Source organism: Diabrotica virgifera, chromosome 1 (assembly GCF_917563875.1).
Source record: "Diabrotica virgifera virgifera chromosome 1, PGI_DIABVI_V3a".
Classification (NCBI taxonomy): domain Eukaryota; kingdom Metazoa; phylum Arthropoda; class Insecta; order Coleoptera; family Chrysomelidae; genus Diabrotica; species Diabrotica virgifera.
The window spans coordinates 250,414,831-250,440,307 of record NC_065443.1 but is presented as its reverse complement, the minus strand read 5'-3'; the positions used below and the strand labels follow the sequence as shown (position 1 = coordinate 250,440,307).

The window sequence follows — 25,477 nt, the reverse complement described above, 5'->3', positions numbered from 1 at the left end:
CACATGTGCATTGAAATCACCTCCTATTATAACTTTCTCCTCTGACGGAATATCACTCAGGACGTCTCCTAATTGGTCATAGAAAGCTCTTCTTTCATTCTCACCCAGACCTGTTTGAGGAGCATACACACACACACACACAACATTCAATACCTCTTTATCAATTACAAATTTCACTGACATCATTCTATCACTCGTTCTTACAACTTCCACTACGTTATCTTTCATTTCACTATCAGCAATTATACCAACTCCATTTCTAGTGTTACTACTCCCTGCATACCATAATTTGTAACCTTCACCTAGTTCTTTCGCCCTTTGACCTTTCCACCTAGTTTCTTGAATGCAAGCAATTTGAACTCTCCTTCGTTTGAGCGCATCCACTAACTCCAGACTCTTACCTGTAAGACTACCAAGATTCCACGACCCTATCCTGATTTTTCTAACCTGCAATGGTGTTCCCCCTGAGATAGTCCTCACCCGGAAATCCGAAGGGAGGTTCATTTTACTTCCGGTACATTTTACCTCAGGAGATTCCATAATTTCAGTACAAGTTTTTATATCTTTGGAGAAAGGTCTTTTCATTTTTATGGCCTGAAAAGATTTTGTTTGGATATATGATGCCTGAATGCCTTTTCTATCAGCACCATACCCTGCCCTGCACGTTTAGCCAATACACCACCAATGCAACCAAAGTGCAGTATTACCCCACACCCGCCTGCATTTTTCTGTATAGGCCAGGATCCCTACTGTAAGGACTGCCCTATAAGCCAATGTATTGTTGCCCGTATCCCGCCACTAGGAGGCACGTACTTCATTCGGGATACCTACTACACTGAATAAGATTATGTCTTTAAAATATAAATCTTATTGAATCCCTTACATTAAAACACAAATAACTTGAAAACTACTTACTCTATCACATTGAGACAACGGATGATATTTACGTAAAAAGTAACGACTAATAAAAAAAATGTTGAAATGATTATTACGACAGTGGCGTAGATTTTAAGGAGGGAAAAGGGGCGAAAATGAAGTATATATCCCTAAAGCACGCCTCTGGTAACAGCGGAAAACTATCTTTTAAGACTAGTTAAAGTACCCTAGCATGTGTAAACTGTGTGTCAAGTTTGAACAAAAAATATTAAAAGGTGCTTTAACCATGTGCTAAAATAATTTTAGAACATTTGTAATAAAACACTCTGTATCTCGGTATGGAAGAATATTTTAAGTATTTTAGGTTAAATCTTCGTATTTTGTGCTCCAGTTACGATACGGACAATTGTTAATGAAACACCCTGTATATTTTTAGGCCTGCTTTTAACATATAAAATAATACTTACTCTGTGGCGTTACAACTTTACGTGGGATTTAGCCTACTTGACAACATGCCTCCACTGTTCTCTGTCTTGACTCTTGACCAATTCTCCTCTCAATCTCAATCCAATTCTCCACGCCCATAGCTTTCAGGTCTCCTGCTATATTATCTCGCCACCAGAGCCGAGGGCGTCTTCTTCCCGTTGGGACTTCCTCCCATACCAGCCTTACTGTTCTTTGGTCAGAATACCTTTTGAGGTGTCCTGCCCATTGGAGTGTTCTGTAATGGACTTTATTTCTGTTATGATGTTGGCATCTGGATAAAGTTCTTCAACCTCTTTATTAATTATTCACAAGGAAAAAGTTTTCCTGTGGTTGGCTGTATACCATGTAATACAAAAAACAGTAAAATCCTGTATAAAAGGTATATTTAAAAACCCTCAAAAGGGGCCATATCAAAATCACATAACTAGTTTTCGACTGGTTTACCAATCATCATCAGTGCTTACGTGCAATGTACATGCTAACCACCTAGATAGTATTTAACAAAAATATGTGGGTCAAAGCTCAGTAAAAGAAGTCCGTCAAGGAAACATTGGTGTAAAAAGCTACATTAAGTATGGATGTTTAAAATATTTAGCTAATCTGCCCCAGGTAACATCTGAGCTGTGGATTTGACTTGTTTACATGTTGAAAGTATGACGGCAAGTCAAATCCACAGCTCAGATGTTACCTGGGGCAGAGTAGCTAAATATTTTAAACATCCATACTAAATGTAGCTTTTTAAGCCAATGTTTCCTTGACGGACTTCTTTTACTGGGCTTTGACCCACATATTTTTGTCAAATACTATCTTGGTGGTTAGCATGTACGTTGCACGTAAGCACTGATGATGACTGGTAAACTAGTCGAAAACTAGTTATGTGATTTTGATGTGGCCCCTTTTGAGGGTTTTTAAATATACCTTTTATACAGGATTTAACTGTTTTTTCTTTATTAATTCTTATCCTATATTGTTCTGATGCTTCATCCAGCACAGACCCAAACATCTTCCTTAAAATTTTTCTTTTTCAAACACGTAGTCCCTCTTTGTTTGCCTCTGTTTTCGTCCACGTTTCTCTTCCATACATCACAACGGGTCGTGTATGATTGTTTTATACACTTGTATCTTCGTACGTCTGTTGGTTTTTTCGATTTTATAAGGTTTTGAAGGGCATAAAGACATATGTTGCCAGCCTGTATGCTATTGTTTATTTCTAGTGATCCGTTATTGTCTTCAGTTATTGTTATTGTCATTGTCATTCAAAGTTAAAGTCATCGATGGTGATGTTTTGACCAATTCTGTCTCTGCTTTGGTTATTGCGGCTCATATACATATTTATATTTCGTCTTATCTTCGTTTATTAGGAGCCTTGTCTTCTCTGCTTCCTTCTCGAACCTTACAAAAGTCTCCTTCATGCTTAATCGGGTGTTTAATTCTTGCACTTCTGATTATGTGTTCTAGAGCTAAGTTGAAGAGTTGTGGTGAAAGTGCATCTCCTTGTTGTAGTCCATTGTTTATTCGAATAAAATAATGACTATTATTAACTATTGAAACAGCTTTTTTCTTTTGAATTGAATCGTGATTTTATCTTTAGCTTTTAAACATCAGACTCATCCAAGAAAAAGTAGGTAACTTCTTTACCGACATTATTGAAGAATCTATTAAAATGAGAGAAGAAAAAGGATTAGTGAGGCCCGATATGATTCATTTAATGTTGGAAACGCGAAAAGGAAGCGTAAAAGTTGATGAAACCACTACTACACCTGATACTGGATATGCTACTGTCGAAGAACATCTGAAAGGTAACTTCTAATTGAATTCATTTTCTTCCTAAATCAGTAAAGAATATAAATCAGTAAAGAAGACTTTATCCAAACAAAAGAGAAGATTCTCCTTAGGTTGGAATGCAGAATTCTTAGCGTGCAAGATTTTAGCAAGAACAAGACTAAGCCTGCAAGACTCTTGCGTCTTGCAGTTAGAACTGAGGGTCGTTTTAGAGAGTATATTAGTTCGGGTATATTCTTAGATACTCTATGAAAGGCAAAAAAATGTTTAACAAAAATTTGGAAAATTTGACTTATGCGCATTACGAACAATACCACAAACATACATAGCGAATCTTGACACGTACTCAGAGATCATTATTACAATGCAAAAATAAAATATTTTTACAATCTTTCCTAGCACACGATATCTTCGCTCTGAAATTAATTGTCCAGGTTTTGAGAATAGTCCTTTATTCATAAATTAATATTCTTGCCTTGCGACGTTGCGATGCCGACAATAACGTCGTTAAAAATCTGTAGTTGATAAAAAATATACCTATTACATCTTATCGGTATATAGAATACTAAAACTATTATGTATATTTTTTCTGTTGATTGTGCAATGACCTCATTCAGTTAGACAAAATTTGCTGAAAGAATGCGGCTAATACTTAAAAGTATTAATAACGAGATACATTAATGCAGATAATGCCGGCTATACATACCGTGTAAACAAAATAATGAAATGTTTAATAACGATATACTGTCTACCGAGGCATCGAACAAAGAAATATTACAGTGAAATGTATGCAAGACAAAAGCACATTGATAGCAGTTTTTTCTGTAGTTAAATTAAATTGGTCATTTCTTTTATCAATCGACTGTTCTTTTGTTACTCTTTGTGTTTGGTGCTATACACTACTCCAAGAAATTAACGCACCACCTTAAAAACGGGTCATTTTTTATGTCTTGAATTTCCTAAACCTGTTGCCCGATTGAAGTGATTTTTTAATATGTTATAGCCTTATTCTTTAACAATATCGCTCTAATAATACTATTGCTAGGCAGGTAAATTGTATACCGGGTGTACCAATAAAACTGTGTTTTTTCTCAAAGTTGCATGTGGCTCTTTGGCTTCTTAGGTGCGGCTCTGTCACAAATACCCACGGAAAGCGCAATAATATCGTTTAAAAATTAATTAAAAAAAACTTGGTAGGAAAAACATTACCTCTTATTCTGATAAATTAGCTTTTATCAAACTTTCAAACTTTAGCATTTGTCAAAAATCCTCTTAATGCTACGATAACCGAGTTGAAATTGTCTTCTTTTGAAATTGGCATTACTAGCTTTGAAATACAATTTCTGGATTTAAAAAACAAGGAAGAATGGCGCTCTAAATTCGAACGCCTTTGTATTGAATTGGAAATAGTGAAGAAGAAAAAAATGTTCACAACACAAGTGGTCTGCTTTGAATGACCTGGAGAAGGAAGACAGACATGATCATTTTCGACGCTTAGAGTAGTATTCCTGATTCTTGATCAGCTGAAAAAAGCTCACGTTTGATGTTCTTTCCCTTTTTGGTTCTACATATCAACATTTAAAACAAATTGGATTTTGCGCCAAAAATTTGGTAAAAAATACAGTATTGTAGGAAATAAAACCCTACAAAACGAAAGAAAATAGAAGTTTCCACAATGATTAGAAACGAAGATATCGCCAAAAAACGAAATAACACGTTTTAATTGTTTGGGGGGATATGGATGGGGTTAGCGGTTTAAAAAAAATTTTGGTTGAATACTTTTTGATGTAGAACTTGTGGTTTTTTATTTTTGGAATATCGCTGGGAGCATTTTTCACTATATTAACCGACTAGACCCTTTAGTTTTGTTTAGTGTAGTAAAAGTTTGCTGAACAAGTAGATTTGGCTGCCAATTTTTTTAAATTTTGTTGTTATATTCATATTTGGCTCTTTGGCTAAAAAGTTTGCCGACCAGTGCCCTATGGAATATTCTAGCTTATGAAATATTAAAATTAAAACCCAACTATAGCCTCGTATTTTCTTAACATTTTGTTTTTTGATTCATTCCCTTATGTTGAAGAATAAAAAGTCACGTACTTTTTTAGCTAGCCAAGTTTTTCATCAATACAGGGTGTTTTTAAATAAGCATGGCAAACTTTAAGGGGTAAGTACTCTGCACGGAAAAGTAATGACTGTTTGCTTTTAAACGTATGTTCGCAAATGCTTCGTTTCCGAAATAGGGGATGTTAAAATTGTTCCTCCAAACTGACGATTTATTTATTGCTCTAAAACCGGTTGAGATATGCTAATGAAATTTGGTTGGTTTTAAGAGGTAGTTATTTCTAGGTCTTTCGCATTTTTGATATACAATTAAGATTTTAATATTCACCAATGGCGCGCATACCTACGTGTAACCGGGTTGTTTAGAATTTAAATTTGCCATACTTATTTCAAAACAGCCTGTATTGATAAAAAACATGGCTAGTTATTAAAATACCTAACTTTGTTGTTATCCAATCGAATGAATAAAAAAACAGAATATTAAGAAAATATCAGACTTTAGTAGGGTTTTAATTTCAGTATTTTATAAAGGCTAGAATATTCCACAGGATGATGCGAACTTTGAGAAAAAAACACAGTTTGATTGGTACACTCATTGGTACCGGTACGATATCCGGTACCTATAGGTACAATGACAATTTACCTTCTAGCAACAATATTATTACAGCGATATAGTTAACGAATAAATATTTAATTTAAGCTTAAAATTTACCTAGTCTGTTACGTTGTTCTAAGATATGTAATAGGCTAATGGGCAACTGCGAGACTTGCAAGACTCTTGCTGCAAGACCAAGACCAAGACCAAGATCTGGAGCGCAATACTAAGACCAAGACCAAGACCGGGTGTACTGTTGCAAGACCAAGACCAAGACTGTCTAAGTCTCGTCTTGGTCTTGCATTTAGGCAACACTAATAATCTGGGTTTTTTCAATTTTTAAAGCAAACATACCATAAATAGTGGACATGGGAGAATCTACGATTTGCATTCTACGCCTGTCCACTTTTCTAGATAAAAATCCAACAGAATTCTGCTTCCTAGTACTCAAATTCGAGTAAACTGGAAAATAAGGAAAAACAGCTTAAGATTTAATTTGGTTCAGAGTACATCATTGGGAGTTCTGATGACTCTAAAAAGAAGAAACATATGTCAACTGATGGTGGCCCCTGTATAATCTTAAGCTGTATTTTACAAATTAGCAGTTATCGTCTTGTTTACTTTATATCGGGTTTTTATCTCTACAATACAGGCTACAACCGGCTTGTGCCGGAGTGCATACTTATAGTAGGGGAGCAAAGTATGCTAAATGTGCAGTCAATCGAGCGCTTTGAGGACCTATTGGGTTGTGATTATTAGGTCCTAAAACCAAAAAAAGTTAAGTAAAATTTTCCATTTTAGTGGGGACTTCCCATTTTTTTTATTTAATTTTCCATTTCCAACAATCGTTTTTTCCGATTATAGCGCCATCTGTCCATAATTCGAAAAAATATTTCGAATAAAAGTTGTTTATTTTTATGCAAAGAATCCAAATCTGCAATAAAAATAGGGGCTCCCATTTAAGATTTTAAAGTAACTCCCCACCCCACCTCCGTGTGGGTCGTGTTTGGTACCATTCGATAGATTTTTGAAAAATATTGAATAAGTGTATTTTGCAGTTCTTCGATCTGATGTTTATTTTGCGAAATATCGCGGGATTTGTATTTAAAATTTTTAAATTTATCCCCCACCTCTCTCCGTGGGGGTCATGTTTGGTATCTTTCGATAGATTTTTAAAAAATATTGAACACGTAGTTTTTAGTTTTTCGATCTGACGTTCATTTCGCGAAATATTCGCTTTTTTTGTGAAACTTTTTGACTCACCCATTTCCGTACGTACGGCTCAAATCGTCAGATTTTTGAGATATACACTCTTTTGCATGTACTTAACTTACCTTATCTTAATCTGACAATTTCGGGTATTTTTAAAGATAAATTTTTTTTTCGGGCCCCCCTGAACGAACTTCCCTGTGTTAAGAGCCAATATATGGTAGAGATATATCTGCAAGGTACCACGTTTCTCCCCATATGATAATCTGACGCGCTCGAGTAACTGCAAAAATCCACACCTGGGCTCCCCTACCATTACATTTTGAATAATATCTGCTCCTTTATATTCATCGTAATGGGTCAGTCTTGTTTACACTCTTCTAGTTTACATTTTAAACTAGAGAAACTGAAGCTTTCTATTAAACATAGAGAAAATTTTCTATAAGTCGGAGTGCAGAATCCTTGGTAACTATCTGTTGCCTGAGCTTCTTACAAATTTATAAAGACACAGGCCGATAAATAGCGAACATGGGAGAGCCTACAATATGTAGTATTATAATATCACCCTGTACAAATATATGTTTTTATTGAAAGTTAATAACCAAAGTAAATAATATAATCGATCGGCCATGACCGAGGCCGCGCGTGATGTTGAAATAGTTTATTCTATATAAAAGTTAATATCCCATGATATAGATATTATTATTGTACTCAGTATTTAGTTAATGTAAGGTAAGTCTTTACTGTTATATGTAAACACGTTGTTATGGTTAGTTATTGATGAAGTTGATTGTAAATATAATGTATCTGAACCAAGAAAGGGAGTTTTGAATTAATTTGGACCTAAAAGGCATTAACATCACACATTTCCTTACATGGCGACCTGTGCGAAATAGGCTTTTGTGAGCAGTAAGATGGTAACAACAAATTGGAAAAAGCGGCGGAAAATTGACCCGGACCCAGGAACCGAACAGGAACCCAGTGAAAAAGACACAAGTGTTACAATGTAAGTAAGAAATTTAGTCTATCTTTATTAAAAATGCTTCCCTCGTTTTTTATATATTATTATTGAACAATGAATATTTATCTTTGCTGATTTTTGAATAACTTATGAAGTATCGATTTTTTTAGAATATCTATGAATTTTGAAACATGAAGTGATTTTTGAATTGAATATTTTTGTATCGAAGTTTATTATACAGGGTGGTGAATTGGAAAACGGGCCATAGGAAACTCAATGTAAAATTCTAAACTGTTGAATTCCTGCTTCCCTAATTATTCTACATCTAAAGACATGAGAAACTATTTGTAGAGGATTGAAATCTTTATTTAAAACAATTGTTAAAATTGTTCTACGAATTAAACACATTCCAAAATTTTGTAAAATATAATAAATTTTATCAAAGTATTTGCCAAATTTAGGCAACACACAGTGCAAGAATGTGTATAAGGTTGTCTTCGGTCACAATGAAATTATTATATTAACAATATTTTGAACTGTCAGTATTTTTATTTTATCGTTTTTATTGTTTAAAAAACAATAAAGTCGAAAAGATGTCCTCAGTTGGGGAGAAAGTTGTAATAATAAAGATGTTTTATTCAGTCAATAGTTTGCGTACTCTCAGAAATAGTAACGTGTGGCCTTACTTTTACGCACTTACTTAGGTATGGCAAATGTATTCTATTTTTCAAAATTTTGGACTCTGTTTAAATCGTAGAACAATTTTAACTTTTGTTTTTAATACAGATTTTAATCTTCTACAAATATTTTCTCATGACTTTTGATGTAAAATAATTAGGGAAGCAGGAATTAAACAATTTAGAATTTTACATTGAGTTTCCTATGGCCCGTTTTCCAATTCACCACCCGGTATATATGCTATTATTGAATTTTTATTGAATTTTTGTCGGATATGTATACTATTATTGAATTTTTAGCCAGTTGTTTTAATATTGATCTTTTAGATACATTTTCATCGATTTTGTGTTAAATTTTGAACCTCAATTAATAATTTTTTTGTGATAAAAAATGATATATTATAAATGATTTTTTTTAATGATTAGTGATGACATACGTTGATATAAGAGCTTTAAGACAAACATTGCTATAAGAAAGTGTCATATTTTTACGAACCGACCTGATGAGTCGGAGAGAGAAGGAATTTGGAGAAGAACTATACAGATTAGAAGAAGAACTAACAATATTATAAGCCGAATATTATGAGGCAATTTGAGACAATAAGAAACCCACTGCTCTTGTCAAATTACGAAGGTACTAAGTGATTTATAGAAGCTTGAAAGCTTATTAAAGACCCACTCTCTGTTTTGAAGGGTACCTATTTTATTCATGATTGTTCGTAATTAAACAATGGATTTAAAGCAAGGGATTGAGGTCGTGAAATATGTAGAAGAATTTGATCTATGCAACGAAGTTATACCCGCTTTTATTTAGGTAAAATGCAGAGGTTTCGTGGCTAGTATTGAGTATTATGATTTTTATATGGAATATGTAGAAGAATTGGAACTGTCCTCTCGAGTGAAGCTACTTTGATTAGTCGAACGTAGGCATTGAGGGATAGATAAAGGAAATGATTACTATGATGTTATATTATGAAATTATATATTGATGATTAAATGACAAATGATTGTTATATGAAGATGAACTATACACTGTAGAAGTGCTATTATATGAAGAAAAATGAGGAAATATATAGTTATAGTACCAGACAAGAAGAAGAAGGAAAAAAAAGAGAATTTTTAGCTTGAATTTTTTTTTACATCTCTAAAGTAACGTAAATGACTTAAATTTTAAATGTAGATGATGAATTCAGGTTAAATTTTCATGGAAAATAATGGAAGTGTTTGAATTAAGGATAGACAATATCTTACAGTGTTAGTTACCTTACTGTTAGTATTAGAAAAAGAACCCTAAAAGAAATTTTCTTTAAATTTTATATCCTAAGAGACATTTATTAATATTTATTCGAGCAAGAGACATTAATTTTTTTTATTATTAAGTATTATAAAAGAAGGGACGAATAATAATTATCCAAAAGACTGAAATAGGAATTAATAAAGTAACTTTAAATTTTTGCTAAGAAGTTTAGGTAATATTAAGTTTAATTAAATTTGGAAATATTATTAGGTAGATTTAAAATATTATATAATTATTCACTGCTTATATGACGTAAATTAGTGTAGTACACTAAAAAGACTAAAGACTAAAGGTTAAAAATTAGGATAAGTTTTATTCATTGTTTTACTAAAGTGAATTAGTAAACGAAAAAAATACTAAAAGACACGAAGGAATAGTAAGTGAATTAGTGACAATTACTTATAAACAATTATTTTTAGTTTTTATAAAATACCAACTTAGTATAGGGAAAATATGAACTTTTGTGTATAATAGGATTTTTGTGAAGTGTCTTATAGCGGCCGATATGGGACCTTAACTATATAAGTAATATAAGGTCTATCTCCTAAAAGGCGATGATAAATATATTTCATTTTAAAACATGGAGAGAAATATGTAATTTTAACAAAGGGGAGAGATGTAGTATTATAATATCACCCTGTATAAAAATACGTTTTTATTGAAAGTTAATAACCAGAGTAAATAATATAATCGATCGGACATGACCGAGGCCGCGCGTGATGTTGAAATAGTTTATTCTATATAAAAGTTAATGTACCATGATATAGATATTATTATTGTACTCAGTATTTAGTTAATGTAAGGTAGGTCGTTACTGTTATATGTAAACACGTTGTTATGGTTAGTCGTTGATGGAGTTGATTGTAAATATAATGAATCTGAACCAAAAAAGGGAGTTTTAATTAATTTGGACCTAGAAGTCATTAACATCGCACATTTCTTTACAAATATACACTCATCACCTGTCCGATTATCTAGACAAAAATTCCAACAGAATTCTGCATCCTTAGTAGCCATCAGAAGACGCTGAAAAGCAGAAACTATGGTCAGCCGATGGTGGTGGCCCCGAATAGAATTTAATCTCAAGCTGTCTTTCCTTATTTCATTTTATCATATTTGAGTTGGTACTAAGAATGCAGAATTCTGTTGGAATTTTTATCTAGATAAGCAGACAGGTGATGAGTATATATTGTAGGCTCTTCCATGTCCGCTATTTATCAGCCTGTGTCTTTATAAATTTGTAAAAAGCTCAGGCAACAAATAGTTACCAAGGATTCTGCACTCCGACTTATAGAGAATTTTCTCTGTGTCCAGATAGATGTCGCTAACGCGTCCGTACGCGTTTAATATTTTATTTATATGCATACTTTGACAGCTTGGAGTCAGTTCGCTTCGGGATACACCACATGCGGCTCTAAAGATGCTGAAAAGAGAAACCATGTTCAGCCGATGGTGGTGGCCCTGAATCGACTTTAATCTAAAGCTCTCTTTCCTTATTCTATTAATAGTCCAGGAACTGAAGCTTTTCACCTCGCAATTTTTACAGAATGGATCGATTTGCTTGAAAATTTGACAATAAGTAGTGGATAGTCCAAAGATCAAAATCTATATGATTCCGAAAGGCGCTTTTAGCATGGGGGTGGTTGCCACCCCATCTCGGGGGTGAAATTTTTTTATTATATTTTGACCACAAAATTTGATAAAAAACATTCATTCTAAACAAAAACTGTTCTATACATTTTTTTGATAAAATTAATAGTTTTTGATTTATTCGCTATCGAAAGTGTTAGTTTTGTATAGAAAAATCAATGTTTTTCGATATTACGATTCACTCAATTTTTGCCGTGGAAATTTTTTTTGCAAACCAAGTTCTTGGGAATTAAATAACCTACAATTTTATATGAAAACATTTTTTCGTATCTCTGACGCTAATCTTTCTATTTTGAAGAAAATGGCATTTTTTACCAAACTACACAAATTCCTTATTCGCTTTTAACTCCAGTTTTTTAAAAACTAATCATTCTAAGCCAGTCAAACTTCTAGAATCTATTTATAATACATAAATAAATAAGAATGAATAAGGCCAATGACCAAAAACACCGCTAACTTACATTATTATGCTTCCAATTGGATTTCCCCTTTTTTTTTCAAAAAAATTTATTGATTTTTTAACCGTAACTTTTTTTATTTTTATCTTAAAAAGTTTGATAAAGATATAATTTTGTATGTTTTTGCAAGGTCTATAAGCCTATTTATATTAAATATTTTTAAAATCCTCAGTCGCAAAAAGAGGTGACTTTGAAAGGGTTGGTAAACGTGGTTTTTGCATGTTATTCCAAGTTTTAATTGTCAATAGCTCACTCAATTTTTGCCGCAGAAAAAATTTTTGTAAATCAGGTTCTTGGAAATTAAATAAGCTACAATTTCATATTTAAACATTTTTTTGTATCTCTGATGTTAATTTTGCTATTCTGAAGAAGAAGTCATTTTTTTCCAAACTACAAAAATTCGTTATTCGCTTTTAACTCAATTTTTTTAAACTAATTATTATAAGCCGGTCAAACTTCTAGAACTTATTAATAATACATAAGTAAAAAAGACCAAATAAGGTTAATGACTAATTTTAATTAGGGTGGTGATTAGAGGGTTGCTTGCAATCACTTTTTGGCTGAAAAAAATGGGGACTGACATTCTTTTCATTATAAGTCACTTAATTTTTGAGCTAGAGAATTTTTTTTTATTTCTGGTGATAGATATTTTTAAGTGATTTAATTTAGTTTGAACAAGTTTTCCTCGAAAAATGCATAGTTTTCCCGTCTTTTGACTTTGGAACTACAATATTTAACATTTAACGAAGAAGAGCCAACATATAATAATGTATAGCTCGATTACTATTGGTCCTAAAGAAAATTTAAACAATTGGTTTTGTTTATTCTTTCATAAGGTACATTTTTGTTAAGTAAAGTTGTTTTGATAAAACGAAAACTTTTGGAGTTATTAGCAGAAAACTTATTAAAAACATTGATTTTTTCGATATAAAACTAACACTTTGGATAGCGAATAAATCGAAAACTATCAATTTTATCAAAAAGATGTATAGAACATTTTTTGCTTAGAATGAACGTTTTTACCAACTTTTGCGATTAAAGTATAACAAAAAATTTCCACCCCCGAGATGGGGTGGCAACCACCCCCATGGCGAAAGCGCCTCTCGGCATGATATAGATTTTGATCCTTGGACTATTCAATATTTATTCTCAAATTTTCAAGCAAATCGATCCATTCTGTAAAAATTGCGAGGTTCTGTCCGATTTTAAACTTCATTACTTGGACTATAAACATCTTTGACAATAATGGATACTGAAAACATATCCTTAAAAAATTGAGATTTTACTCGAATAATTTTGAGGGTCCCACTGATATCGGAGTAGTACAACAAATTCAGTATAAATAGGGGAGTGCATATTGATTTTCACTTCGGAAAAAATCAAACAAGATAGAACTTTTTGTAATTTCATTAAGAGATGTTTAATAAACAACATATCAAAAAGTTCTACTCGAGAAGTCGAGTTTAATTTTTTATTAAACAAATGAACTACGAAGTTTGACGTTTTTTTTTAAATAACTCCGAAAATATAAATTTTAGAACAAATGTGACTTGACCATTGAAAAATTCAGAAAATTTTACAAAAAAAAACTTATATAAAGAATTTTCTAAAATTAAATCTGTATCTTCTATAATTTTTTATTTATAACGCTAAAGCCACCCTTCTCGCAAACATTGGCGCACTGTAAACTAGCGTACGGCGAAGTGCACGGTTAAGTTATTTTAATGTAATTCTTTAACTAATGGATCAAATGAAATTTTACAAATTGAACCTAAAAAAAGAATAATTAAGCTGTCTTATGGTTATAATAAAAAGAAATAAAATGTATGGCCATAAGTACGGTGGGGGCGGAAATTGAGCCTTACATGAATTTTGTTTAAAAACTATTTAAAAATGTGTAACTAATACAATTTTTCTTATAAAACTCTCAATTTTGCACAACTTACCTTTCAAGTATCGTACTTAACTAAATGATGTTTTATTAAAAAAAAATCTCAAAAATTTTATTCAAATGATATGACGTCTTAAAAAATGTAATTTTTGAAATCTTCGTAGTTTTATAGAATTACCACCACTTTAATACGGTATTACTCAAGTTTGAACAGATCTATTACAGTTTTATAGGTGCTTTTTTTAAAGCTTAGCATGTAATCTTTAAAATGCACTAATTATTTTACTTTAGAAATAAAATAGACTATTTCTTTTTGAGAAAATTACGAAAGATAACAAAAAATGTAATACAAAAAACCGAAAATTACCAGCTAAAAAAATGTTTATACAGGGTGTCCCGAAAAGATTGGTCATAAATTATACCACAGATTCTGGGGTCAAAACTAGGTTGATTGAACCTCACTTACCTATATACAATAGTGCTCACAAAAAAAGTTACAGCTCTTTGAAGTTACAAAATGAAAATCGATTTTTTTTAATATATCGAATACTCTTAGAGATATTTTATTGAAAATGGCCATGTGGCACTCTTATGGTAGCAACATCTTTAAAAAAAATTAAAGTGAAATTTGTGCACCCCATAAAAATTTTATGGGGGTTTTGTTTCCTTAAACCCCCCCAAACTTTTGTGTACGGTCCAATTAAATTATTATTGTGGCACCATTAGTTAAACACAATATTTTTAAAACTTTTTTGCTTCTTAGTAGTTTTTCGATAAGCCAGTGTTTATCGAGATATTTTGAATATTTGTCGAATTCACCACATATTTGTATATGGTTAAGTACGATTGTAGCGACCTGTTAATAATCTGAAAATTTATTTATAATTTACATTTTTAGGTATATTTTGAAAAAGAAGCCATATCTCGATAAATGGTGACATCAAAAAAAGACTAGGAGACAAAAAAGTTTTAAAAATACTGTATTTAACTAATGGTACCACAATAATAGTTTATTTAGAACGTACACAAACATTTGGGGGGTTTAAAGGAACAAAACCCCCTTAAAATTTTTATGTAAACATATTAAAAAAGAAGCCGCATCTCGATAAAAACTGGCTTATCAACAAAATATTAAGAGCCAAAAAAGTTTTAAAAATGTTGTGTTTAACTAATAGTACCACAATAATGAATTAATTGGAACGTACACCAAAGTTTAAGGGGGTTTAAGGGAACAAAAGAAGACATCAAATAAGTTTGCTTAAGGACAAAGACGGAAATATTATTGTAGACTTAACAGAAAAAATTAATAGATGGAGTGAATACATAAGAGAATTGTTTGAGGACAACAGAAATAACATTGACAAGGTAAATGGTGAAACGGGACCTGAAATCCTAAAAGGTGAAGTAGAAATGGCACTTAAAAATTCCAAAACTGGAAAGGCAAATGGACCCGATGAGGTTCCTACTGAATTACTAAAGCTCTTGAATGATGAATCAATAGGTATAATATTGCACTTATTTAACACAGTATACAATACTGGTATTATACCTCAAGAGTGGCTGCTGTCTACATTCGTTACACTGCCAAAGAAATCCAATGCAAAAGAATGTTCAGAACATCGAACAATATCTTTAATGAGCCATCTACTAAAGATATTTCGAAAAATCATCCACAACCGAGTTTATCAAAAGTTGGAGTCAGATATTAGTAATACACAGATGGGGTTCAGAAAAGGACTAGGTACTCGAGAAGCTCTCTTCGGTTTGAATGTTCTTACACAAAGATGCCTAGACGTTAATCAAGAAGTACATGCATGTTTTATCGATTTTGAAAAAGCGTTTGACAGAGTACGCCACGATAGGCTAAGAGACATTCTTGAAAGAAAAGACATAGATAATAAAGATCTGCGAATAATTCTCAACTTATATTGGAATCAGAAAGCTAACATCAAAATAGAAAACGAGATATCAAAAGCAATAGAAATACGTAGAGGAGTAAGACAGGGATGCATTTTGTCACCACTGCTATTTAATGTATATAGTGAAAGCATCTGTCAAGAAGCCCTTTTGCAAGCAAATGAAGGAATCGTAATCAATGGAGAGGTTGTAAATAATATTCGATACGCAGACGACACTGTACTAGTTGCAAGAACAGTAGAAGAATTACAACGATTACTTACAAACATAAATATTGCTTGCAACAATTATGGCATAAACATTAATATCAAAAAAACCAAGTATATGGTATTCAGTAAAATCATGACACAACCAGCACATATTAGTATAAACGGCATTCAAATTGAAAAAGTATCAAGTTATAAATACTTGGGAACTTTAATAAACGAAACTGGAGACCAAAACAATGAAATAAAAAGACGTATCGAAATTGCCAGGGCCACCTTCATAAAGATGAGAAAATTCTTCTGCAACAGAGATATAAGCATCCCTCTACGATTAAGAATGCTAAGTGGCTACGTATTTAACACGCTATTATACGGTGTAGAGGCCTGGACTCTCAAACAGAACAACATAAAAAATATTGAAAGTTTCGAGATGTGGTGCTACCGTCGAATGCTGAAGATAAGTTGGGTTGAAAGAATCACAAATCTTGAAGTAATACGAAGGATAGGAAGAGACCCAGAAATTTTATTAACGATAAAACGAAGAAAACTCGAGTATTTGGGTCACCTGATGAGAGGTCATAAATACGCATTACTTCAAAATATGATGCAAGGAAAAATAGAAGGAAAACGGAATCCAGGCCGTAGAAGAATGTCGTGGATGCGGAATTTGAGAGAGTGGTTTGGCTGCACCACTAATAAACTTTTTAGGTCAGCTGTAAACAAAGTCAGGGTAGCCTTGATGATTTCCAATCTCCGATAGGAGTGGCATAAGAAGAAGAAGAAGAAGGGAACAAAACCCCCATAAAATTTTTATGGGGTGGACAAATTTCACTATAATTTTGTTGTAAGATGTTCCTGCCATAATAATGATACATGTCCATTTTTAGCAAAAAATCTCTAATAGTTTTCGATATATTGAAAAAAATCGATTTTCATTTTGTAACTTCATAGGGCTGTAACTTTTTTTATAAGCACATTTGTACTAAGGTAAGTTAGGTTCAATCGAATTATTTTTGACCCCAGAATGTGTGGTATAATTTATGACCAATCTTTTCGGGACACCCTGTATAAAGTGATCAAAATTTTTTTATGTAAAACTTACCTAAAATACATTTAATAATAAATTTTAACAATAATAAATGTTACGCAAAAAAATTGTTTTAGCTCTTATACAGTATGTCTGCGTAACTTGGAACCTATTGATAACTTTTTTATTATCAGCTTTACGAAAAAAAGTTATTCTTTATAAAATACTCTGCATCGTATATATTCTAAGATGCAATCATCAAATATCAAATTTAATGAATTTTATACGAGGTATGTCAAAAATATGAATTTCACTCAAGAGTAAAGTATCGTTAAATTTCACAATATCGAAAATTGTTATTAAAAAAAGTTGTTTGGAATTAAAAATTTGTTTAAGTGTTCAATTACATCCTTCTAATTAAAATATTGAGAATAATAAAGGCACTTAACTCTTAAGAGAAATTCATATTTTTTACATACCTCGTATAAAATTGAAAAAGTTTAATATCTGCTGGTTGTATCTTAGATTTTAGACCAGGGAGAGCATTTTATGAAGAATAACTTTTTTTCGTAAAAGTGATAATAAAATAGTTATCTTAATTGAAATAAAATGATGATGAGTATCCGTAATTTGAGAAAAAATTGAAAAAAAAATTTCGATTGAAATAATGTAATTGTATATTTAAGCATAGTTTTTAATTTCAAACAACTTTTCATAATAGCATTTTTTGATATTCTGGAATATAAAGGTACATACTTTACCCTTTAACGAAATTCATATTTTTGACATAACTCGTATAAAATTGATAAAATTTGATATCTGATGGTTGAGTTTTAGATTTTTGACTATCCAGAGCATTCTATGAAGAATAACTTTTTTTCGTAAAATTGATAATAAAAAAGTTTTCCATGTGGTTCCTAGCTACGCAGACATACTTTATAAGAGCTTCTGTATAAGAATTTTCAAATTGCAATGCCATATTCGGATTCAGTATAATTAAAAACAAAATAGAAACATATTTGATCAAAGTAAAATAATTAATTTAACGCTATTCTTAAAATTATTAATACAGAAAAATTGTCATTGTTTAAACAATTAATAAACAATTAGCGCCAAATCCGCCAGTAGAACTTTTTACTTTAACATGTATATAAACTAACAAACAAGTTTTAGAAAAATATAAGCTTGTTTGATAAACAAGCTAAAATACCCTAAATACACCCTAAAATAAACTGCCAGCAGTTAACTGCATCTGTGACTAGATTATTTAAACAATTTCCTAATATATAGGTATCATAAATGCCGAATATAACGTATTCAAAAACGGACAACTGTTTTCAAAAGTAAAAGGCAATACTTCAACTCTTTATAAAACCAATGTCATCTACAAGTTACCTTATTCGGATTGTCAGAGTTGTTATGTTGGTCAAACTTCACAATAGCTCAAACAAAGAATAACACAGCACAAAAGTGATCGTACAAAAAAATACGTGTGTGGCAGTTGACCATCATTTCATAATTGGGTACCATTTTAACTATTAAAATGTTAGAGATTTAAAACAAGTAAGTAATTATAAAAAGGACTGTGTTTAGAAATTATAGAACGGTCCTTCAATCTGGAAGCCAAAACATCACATATGAAGTATTGTTTCCAATCTTAGAATGCTAAAAATACAATAAGATATTTAAAAGACACTGTATTATATCAGTTATTATAACTTAACCTGTATTATATTTTATATTGCTAATAACCCCTGGTTGCAGCTTAAATAAATAAATAAAAAAACTTTTTTAAATTAATTTTTTTAATTTCTAGCTGAAATAAAGACTAATATCACCAACAAAGACATCGTCGCTCAAGCTCTTATCTTCTTCTTTGCTGGTTTCGATTCCAGTTCTAATTTAATGAGCTTCTTGGGATATGAATTATGTGTCAATCCAAACATCCAAGATAGGCTTAGAGAAGAAATTAATGATACTTTGAAAAGCTGTAATGAAGAAGTAACATACGAATCTCTTGTAAACATGAAGTACATGGATATGGTGGTGTCAGGTAAATATTTTTTGTTGTCATCGTATTTTTTAGCCGTTCGCTGATCCCTCTCCTTAAGGACGTAGACGCCAAATTTCGCGCCAATATGTTTTAAATGCATTTATTTTTTTTTTTCGAATCCTGAGAAATCTAATATGTATTTTTGTAAAATTTAAACGCAGAATGAAAGATTACATTATTACTGAGGGACGAAAGTCCCTTAGAATAACCAAAAAGTCTCTTTTGAATGAGATATTTGAAATTAAAAATCATGCTAATTTTTTCTTTTTTTTTTCACTCCTGTAACTTATTAAAATAAACATTATAGAAGTTTTCAGGGACTTTCGGCCTTCGGTAATAATGCAATCTTTCATTCTGCGTTTAAATTTTTCAAAAATACTTATTAGCTTTCTCAGGATTCGAACAATATGAAGGCATTTAAAATACATTGGCACAAAATATTCCCCCTACGCCCTTAATAAATATTCTTTTGTAAGATTATATGCTCTACCTTCAAAAAAAAAGCTGAACAATTTAGGCACCTCTGATGTTTGAATGAGAAATGGATAAAAAAATATTTCTGATATTGAAGTCCTCCATAATGTTTTCAAACAGTCTCCTTATGCCCCTAATTTGAATTCCAGCCTACTCTCTAGGAGTATTCAATCTCTGGAATCATAGCCATTGTGGAAAATGTTTTTTCATGTGCTGACAACTCGAATATTCTTAACTTAAATTCTTCTAATAATATTTGCTTTTAATTTTTCAATTCTTCGCATTGTCTTATAGGGACTAGTTTATTGCATGAAATAAATAAATAATAGCTCCTTTACAGAAACACCAAGAATCGATTCATCCATTCATCTATTATGGTTAGATATGGGGATAAAATCAGAATATAACAAGAAGTATGTATTTTTAGAGAAACTTGACATTTGAAACATGTTACAGATGCTGATCATGTACCAATAAATGGTAATGTAAACCTTGATGTATTATTTAGTATGACAGAGAATCCTCAAATTAATTCAAGTCAAATTTCAACTGATACAAACATTTATAAACGATCTATTATGTGTAAAAAAAAGATATATCATTTGTATAAAATTTATAATGTCCAGGACATCATTAGGATAATTCAGATCGTCAAATCCAGTTTTTCGAATTATATCAAGCTTTATATAAACAAAAAATCCAGGCTTCATTTGCCAAATACTTTTTCTGATGAAGCAATCTTCTATTTACATGGAACAGGGAACAGTAAATTGGCAAAACTGCTAGATCATGCCCCCCAGATCTCTAGATTTTACACCACTTGATGTTTCCCTATGTTGTTACTTAAATCAAAATTTTACATCGGTAGACTACATTGAAAAAATATAATTGCATTCGAAATTCGTAATAAATATAATGTAACTTTGAAAATGATCCATAACGTTAAAGATATAGTGTATTGTGACATTTTAAAATTGCTTAATATACGCTGTGAGCTCGTACGTAGAGAGGATATTTATAAATTCGCGAGAATTATAAACGTTTACGGGAAATTTGACATAATGTTAAAGTGATTAATTTAAAATTAAAATTAAAAACATTAATTATAAAAAATATTAGTTGATCAAAGCTGTGGTATATATTTTTACCTTAAATATACTTACGTTTTAAATACTGAATTTACGTTTTTTTAATGTTCTGTAATATGTAATTATAAATTAATCTATTAATCTTGGCGCCATCTACACGATAATTGTGAAAGTATCCGAAGTAAGAAATTAATATTTCATCAATAGAACGTCAAAATGATTAGCAAAATCTTAAAAAAATCTATTACAATTTAATTTCTTTTTAGCGTTGTAAATATTAAGCGATAACAATTAAATAATAAATTTAAAAATTACCGGTGAAAGTTGAATTAGTAACCGCTAGGAGCGACACCAGCGAAGCTCAGAGCGTATACCAACCAGAGACATGTAAAGAAAATGGACTTGGCTAGGGATATGCCACTCAATGCATCGGGGTGTAACGTCGATATCAAGTACGGTGGTTTAGCTATCTTTGTCTGTCGTGCGAGTGTGAGCGTATCTACCAAGAGGTGGGAGTAACGGAACGACAGTGACACACAGGCGGCGGCCATCATATGCTAGAGAGAGAAAGCTAAGCGCCGGTAGAGGGAGATAGATAGACCACCGACCCGAACTGCTCCGCGTTACGCTATTTTTCCGAGTTGGCCAAATCGGGCCAAATCTATGTGTATAAGATCTTTGATACCAACATTAGAAAACTGGGCTGAAGAAATCTTTTTAAAATACAATGTAGGCTGTCACTGTAAACTGTCATTTAGGTATTTATTCTATTCATTTGTCTTGTGTAAATTGTATGTAATTATTATTGAGTTCTAAAACTGTTAATATGATATGAATTATTTAATGATTGTAATTATTGTAATTGGTATAACCGTAAATAAACTATTTATTTATTTATTTATTTATTTATTTATTTAAATACAAAAATAAACGCCCAAACACATAGAAAGAAAACATGGTGGCTTCAAACTTTCTACATAAACTAGCAATAAGATGATCAAAAATGACCATGTCATTGATTATTTCATTCATAGATATTCTGACCAATAGAAAGCTATAGAAATAAAAATTACAGCGATTTTTTTTTCGATAATTTCTCGTCGTCAAGTATTATGTCAGATACCCTTCGTTGTTACGCAAAAATACATTCAGTGACATTAATGACAATTAATGTTTTACAACTTGTCACAGAGAATACCAAGAAACAGGTTTAGCAAATAATCAGGTAAAGATATCAATAAAATATTAGTTAAAATTATTTAAAAAACAGTTTTATTCATGAAATTATCGATCGGTCGAGCTCTTAAAAATTATCGATTTGTTTTGCCCCCGTGACACTTTAACATAATTTCACTCTCCTTCGGGTCGTGAAATTAAACCTGTCAAAGTGTCACTCGGGACACAAATCGATAATTTTAGAGCTCTCGTGTAATTACTACTGAAAACATACTAAGTGGTACCTACCTAGATTTTTTAAATTTGTCTAGAACTTTGAATAAAGTTTTCTCAAAACTTGGCACTTCATAAACTCCTTGTTAATGGCCTCAATTAGGTTTTATTCAACATTAAGATATCTTAAAATTGTCCAGCCTTGCTCAACTTTTTCTAGTTATCCTGATATATATTTTTAGAATGCCTAAGGAAATGGCCAGCATTGCCAACATTGGAGAGACGCTGTTCCAAACCATATACCATCGAACCCGTTCTACCCGGAGAAAAGCCAATACAACTGATACCAGGCGACGTCAGAAATCTAGTCATCTATGCAACCCATCACGATCCTGAACTGTTTCCAGATCCAGAAACTTTCGATCCTGAGAGATTCAACGAAGAAAACAAAGGCAATATCAAGCCTTCTTCTTATATGCCATTCGGACTGGGGCCCAGAAACTGTATCGGCTCAAGGTTTGCGCTCCTCGAAACGAAAATTCTGTTTTTCTACATTTTGAGGTATTTTAAAATAGTTCCTATTGAGGAAACTGTTATACCGATTAAGTTGGATAAAAGTATATTTAATCTAGTACCAAAAAAAGGCATTACTGTGGGATTTGAACGTATTAAATCAGAATATTTTGCATAATATGCTAAAATTCTAAAAAGTGTTAAAATTCTAAAAAGTAGTTTTTTATCATTTTGTCTATACCTTTTGATTTAATTTGAAAAATGTGATTAACTAATAAAGTTTGGTAGTGAATATTTATATATACCTATGTATATTATTATAATAAATAAAATAATTTTACGAAAACCTGATCACATTTGAATTTTATTGAAATAAAGTAGAAAACAACTAATATTATTCTACTTTATTTACTTAGACCTCGTAAATGAGTCCTATAGTCCATGGTAATAAGGTTTTTTCCATGACACTTCGACAGCCAAGGTACTGTTTTTCGACAAGTAATGCCTATAAGAACAAATTGTAACTATTTCCTGCGTAGGATCTGGCGGGCATTTTTATTTATAAACAATTTACTGTCAAAAAACGGCTTTTTTCCTTTTTTTTTTCAAATCAATGGAAAACAATGAAACTTATGTTATTTTTAGTACACATATCTTCGAGAGCATCGAAAAAGCTTTAAAATGGCGTACTACAAAGTTTGATATACGAGTAGGTACTCATTTATTGTTAATATAATTGCGAAAAAAGGTCGAAATTGCAAAAAATTTAATTTTGCAATAACTATTGTAAAAATTAGTGTACAGCTTTGAAATTTTTGTCAAATGAGGGTTCTTTGGTGCTTAAGGGGATGGGTACGATGGGTAAATGGGATTTATTCTTTTCGAATCCTGAGAAAACTAATAAGTATTTTTGAAAAATTTAAACGCATAATGAAAGATTACGTTATTACTGAAGGGAGGGCAAAGTCCTTGAAAACTTCTATAATGTTTATTTTAATAAGTTACAGGGGTGAATAACTAAGAGAAAATTTAGTGTGATTTTTAATTTCAAATATCTCATTAAAAAAACGTTTTATTCATTCTTAGGGACTTTCAGCCCTCGGTAATAAAGTAGTCCTTCATTCTACGTTTAAATTTTTCAAAAATACTTATTAGTTTTCTCAGGAATCGAAAAAAATGATTACATTTAAAATACATTAAAAATTTTGACAGGCGTCAAAGTGTTCCTGTCCTCTTAATATGTGACAAAAATTTCACAGCGATTCATTAAATTATTTAAATTTTATTCAAATTGTTTATCCCAGAGAGCTTTCTTTGCAATAACATAATATTGGGATTTTATTTTAATATACAGGGTGTTTGGTAAAGAATGGGCCATAGCTTAACCTCAGGTTCCTGAGCTTAAAATAGACCGATTTAAGCTAACTTACCTTAGTACAAAGTTTATAATAACCGAGATACAGAGTGTCAAAGTTAAACTTTTTTTTATTTATTATTGAATTTTTCCTGACAGGTATGAAATAACATGAAATTTGGTATATGGGAGTTTTTTGGGTCGAGAAAACTAAATTCCCTACCAAAAATTATGTATTGCCCAGAGGGCGCCACATACGCCTTTCAGCACTCATTTATTACGTTCGTTCAATTTTTTTTATCCCTCACTCTGTATAATTTTGACATTAAAATTTTTATTCTCCTATTAGTTTTACTTAAAAAATGTATACTTCTTTCATCTCCCTAAACTCAACCGTTTTCGAGATAAACGCATTTTAAATCTGCGATACACCATCATTTTTAGCATAATATCATTGTAGTTACACTCGAAAAATAACTTAAAACCTTAAAATTATCCAAAAATGTATCGCAAATTTCTTCAAACGGAATTTGCGATGCAATGACATAAATTTGAGAACTGGCACAATTATTATGGTTTTAAGTTATTTTTCGGGTCGAACTACAATATTATGCTAAAAATGATGGTGTATCGCAGATTTAAAATGCGTTTATCTCGAAAACGGTTGAGTTTAGGTAGATAAAAGAAGTATACCTTTTTTAAGTAAAACTAATAGGAGAATAAAAATTTTAATGTCAAAATTATACAGAGTGAGGGATAAAAAAAATTGAACGTAATAAATGAGTGCTGAAAGGCGTATGTGGCGCCCTCTGGGCAATACATAATTTTTAGTAGGGAACTTAGTTTTCTCGACCTAAAAAACCCCATATACCAAATTTCGTGATGATATCTCATACCTGTCAGGAAATATTCAATAATAAATAAAAAAAAAGTTTAACTTTGACACCCTGTATCTCGGTTATTATAAACTTTGTACTAAGGTAAGTTAGCTTAAATCGACCTATTTTAACCTCAGGAACCTGAGGTTAAGCTATGGCCCATTCTTTACCAAACACGCTGTATATAATAAAATCAAAAACGGTGCTAATGAGTTTTAATAAAAAACTTCTACATGACAGTTCTATAATTAATTGACTACTGTCAGGTACTCACTGGAGGGACCGCAGACGTTCGGATACAATAAGCGTCTCTTTGCAAAGACAATGACGTCGACTTTGCAAAGTAACAAGACACTTACTCAACACACACACTACACATAACACTAAGTACTAAGTACCTCATGTTGTGACTAACTGATTGACATAAAGTCCATGCCAATAAAAAAACTACTGTCAGACACATAGTGTAAATGAACTTAAAACTAACTTACAGTTTACGTGTTAGTAGTATCTACTTTTCCCAACACTCTCCCTTAAACTGTAAAGTGAGAACATTAAGAAATTAATCATATTGAATTGAACATAAACAATTAACTACATACACATTAAATACTCGTATATAATAATATACAATA

At 31.5% G+C, this 25,477-nt stretch overlaps 1 protein-coding gene across 1 annotated transcript in view; it reads left to right on the top strand.

Annotated features, from left to right (window-relative positions):
* LOC114329105 (cytochrome P450 9e2-like) overlaps positions 1 to 22,919 on the top strand; it is a 39,720-nt gene extending 16,801 nt beyond the window's left edge. Inside the window, exons 4-6 of the mRNA XM_028278121.2 lie at positions 2,954 to 3,161; positions 18,910 to 19,146; positions 22,340 to 22,919. Coding sequence (XP_028133922.2) covers positions 2,954 to 3,161; positions 18,910 to 19,146; positions 22,340 to 22,788 — 894 coding nt within the window. The 3' untranslated portion in view covers positions 22,789 to 22,919. The remainder of the gene's footprint in view (positions 1 to 2,953; positions 3,162 to 18,909; positions 19,147 to 22,339) is intronic.
* The last annotated feature ends 2,558 nt before the right edge of the window (positions 22,920 to 25,477 follow it).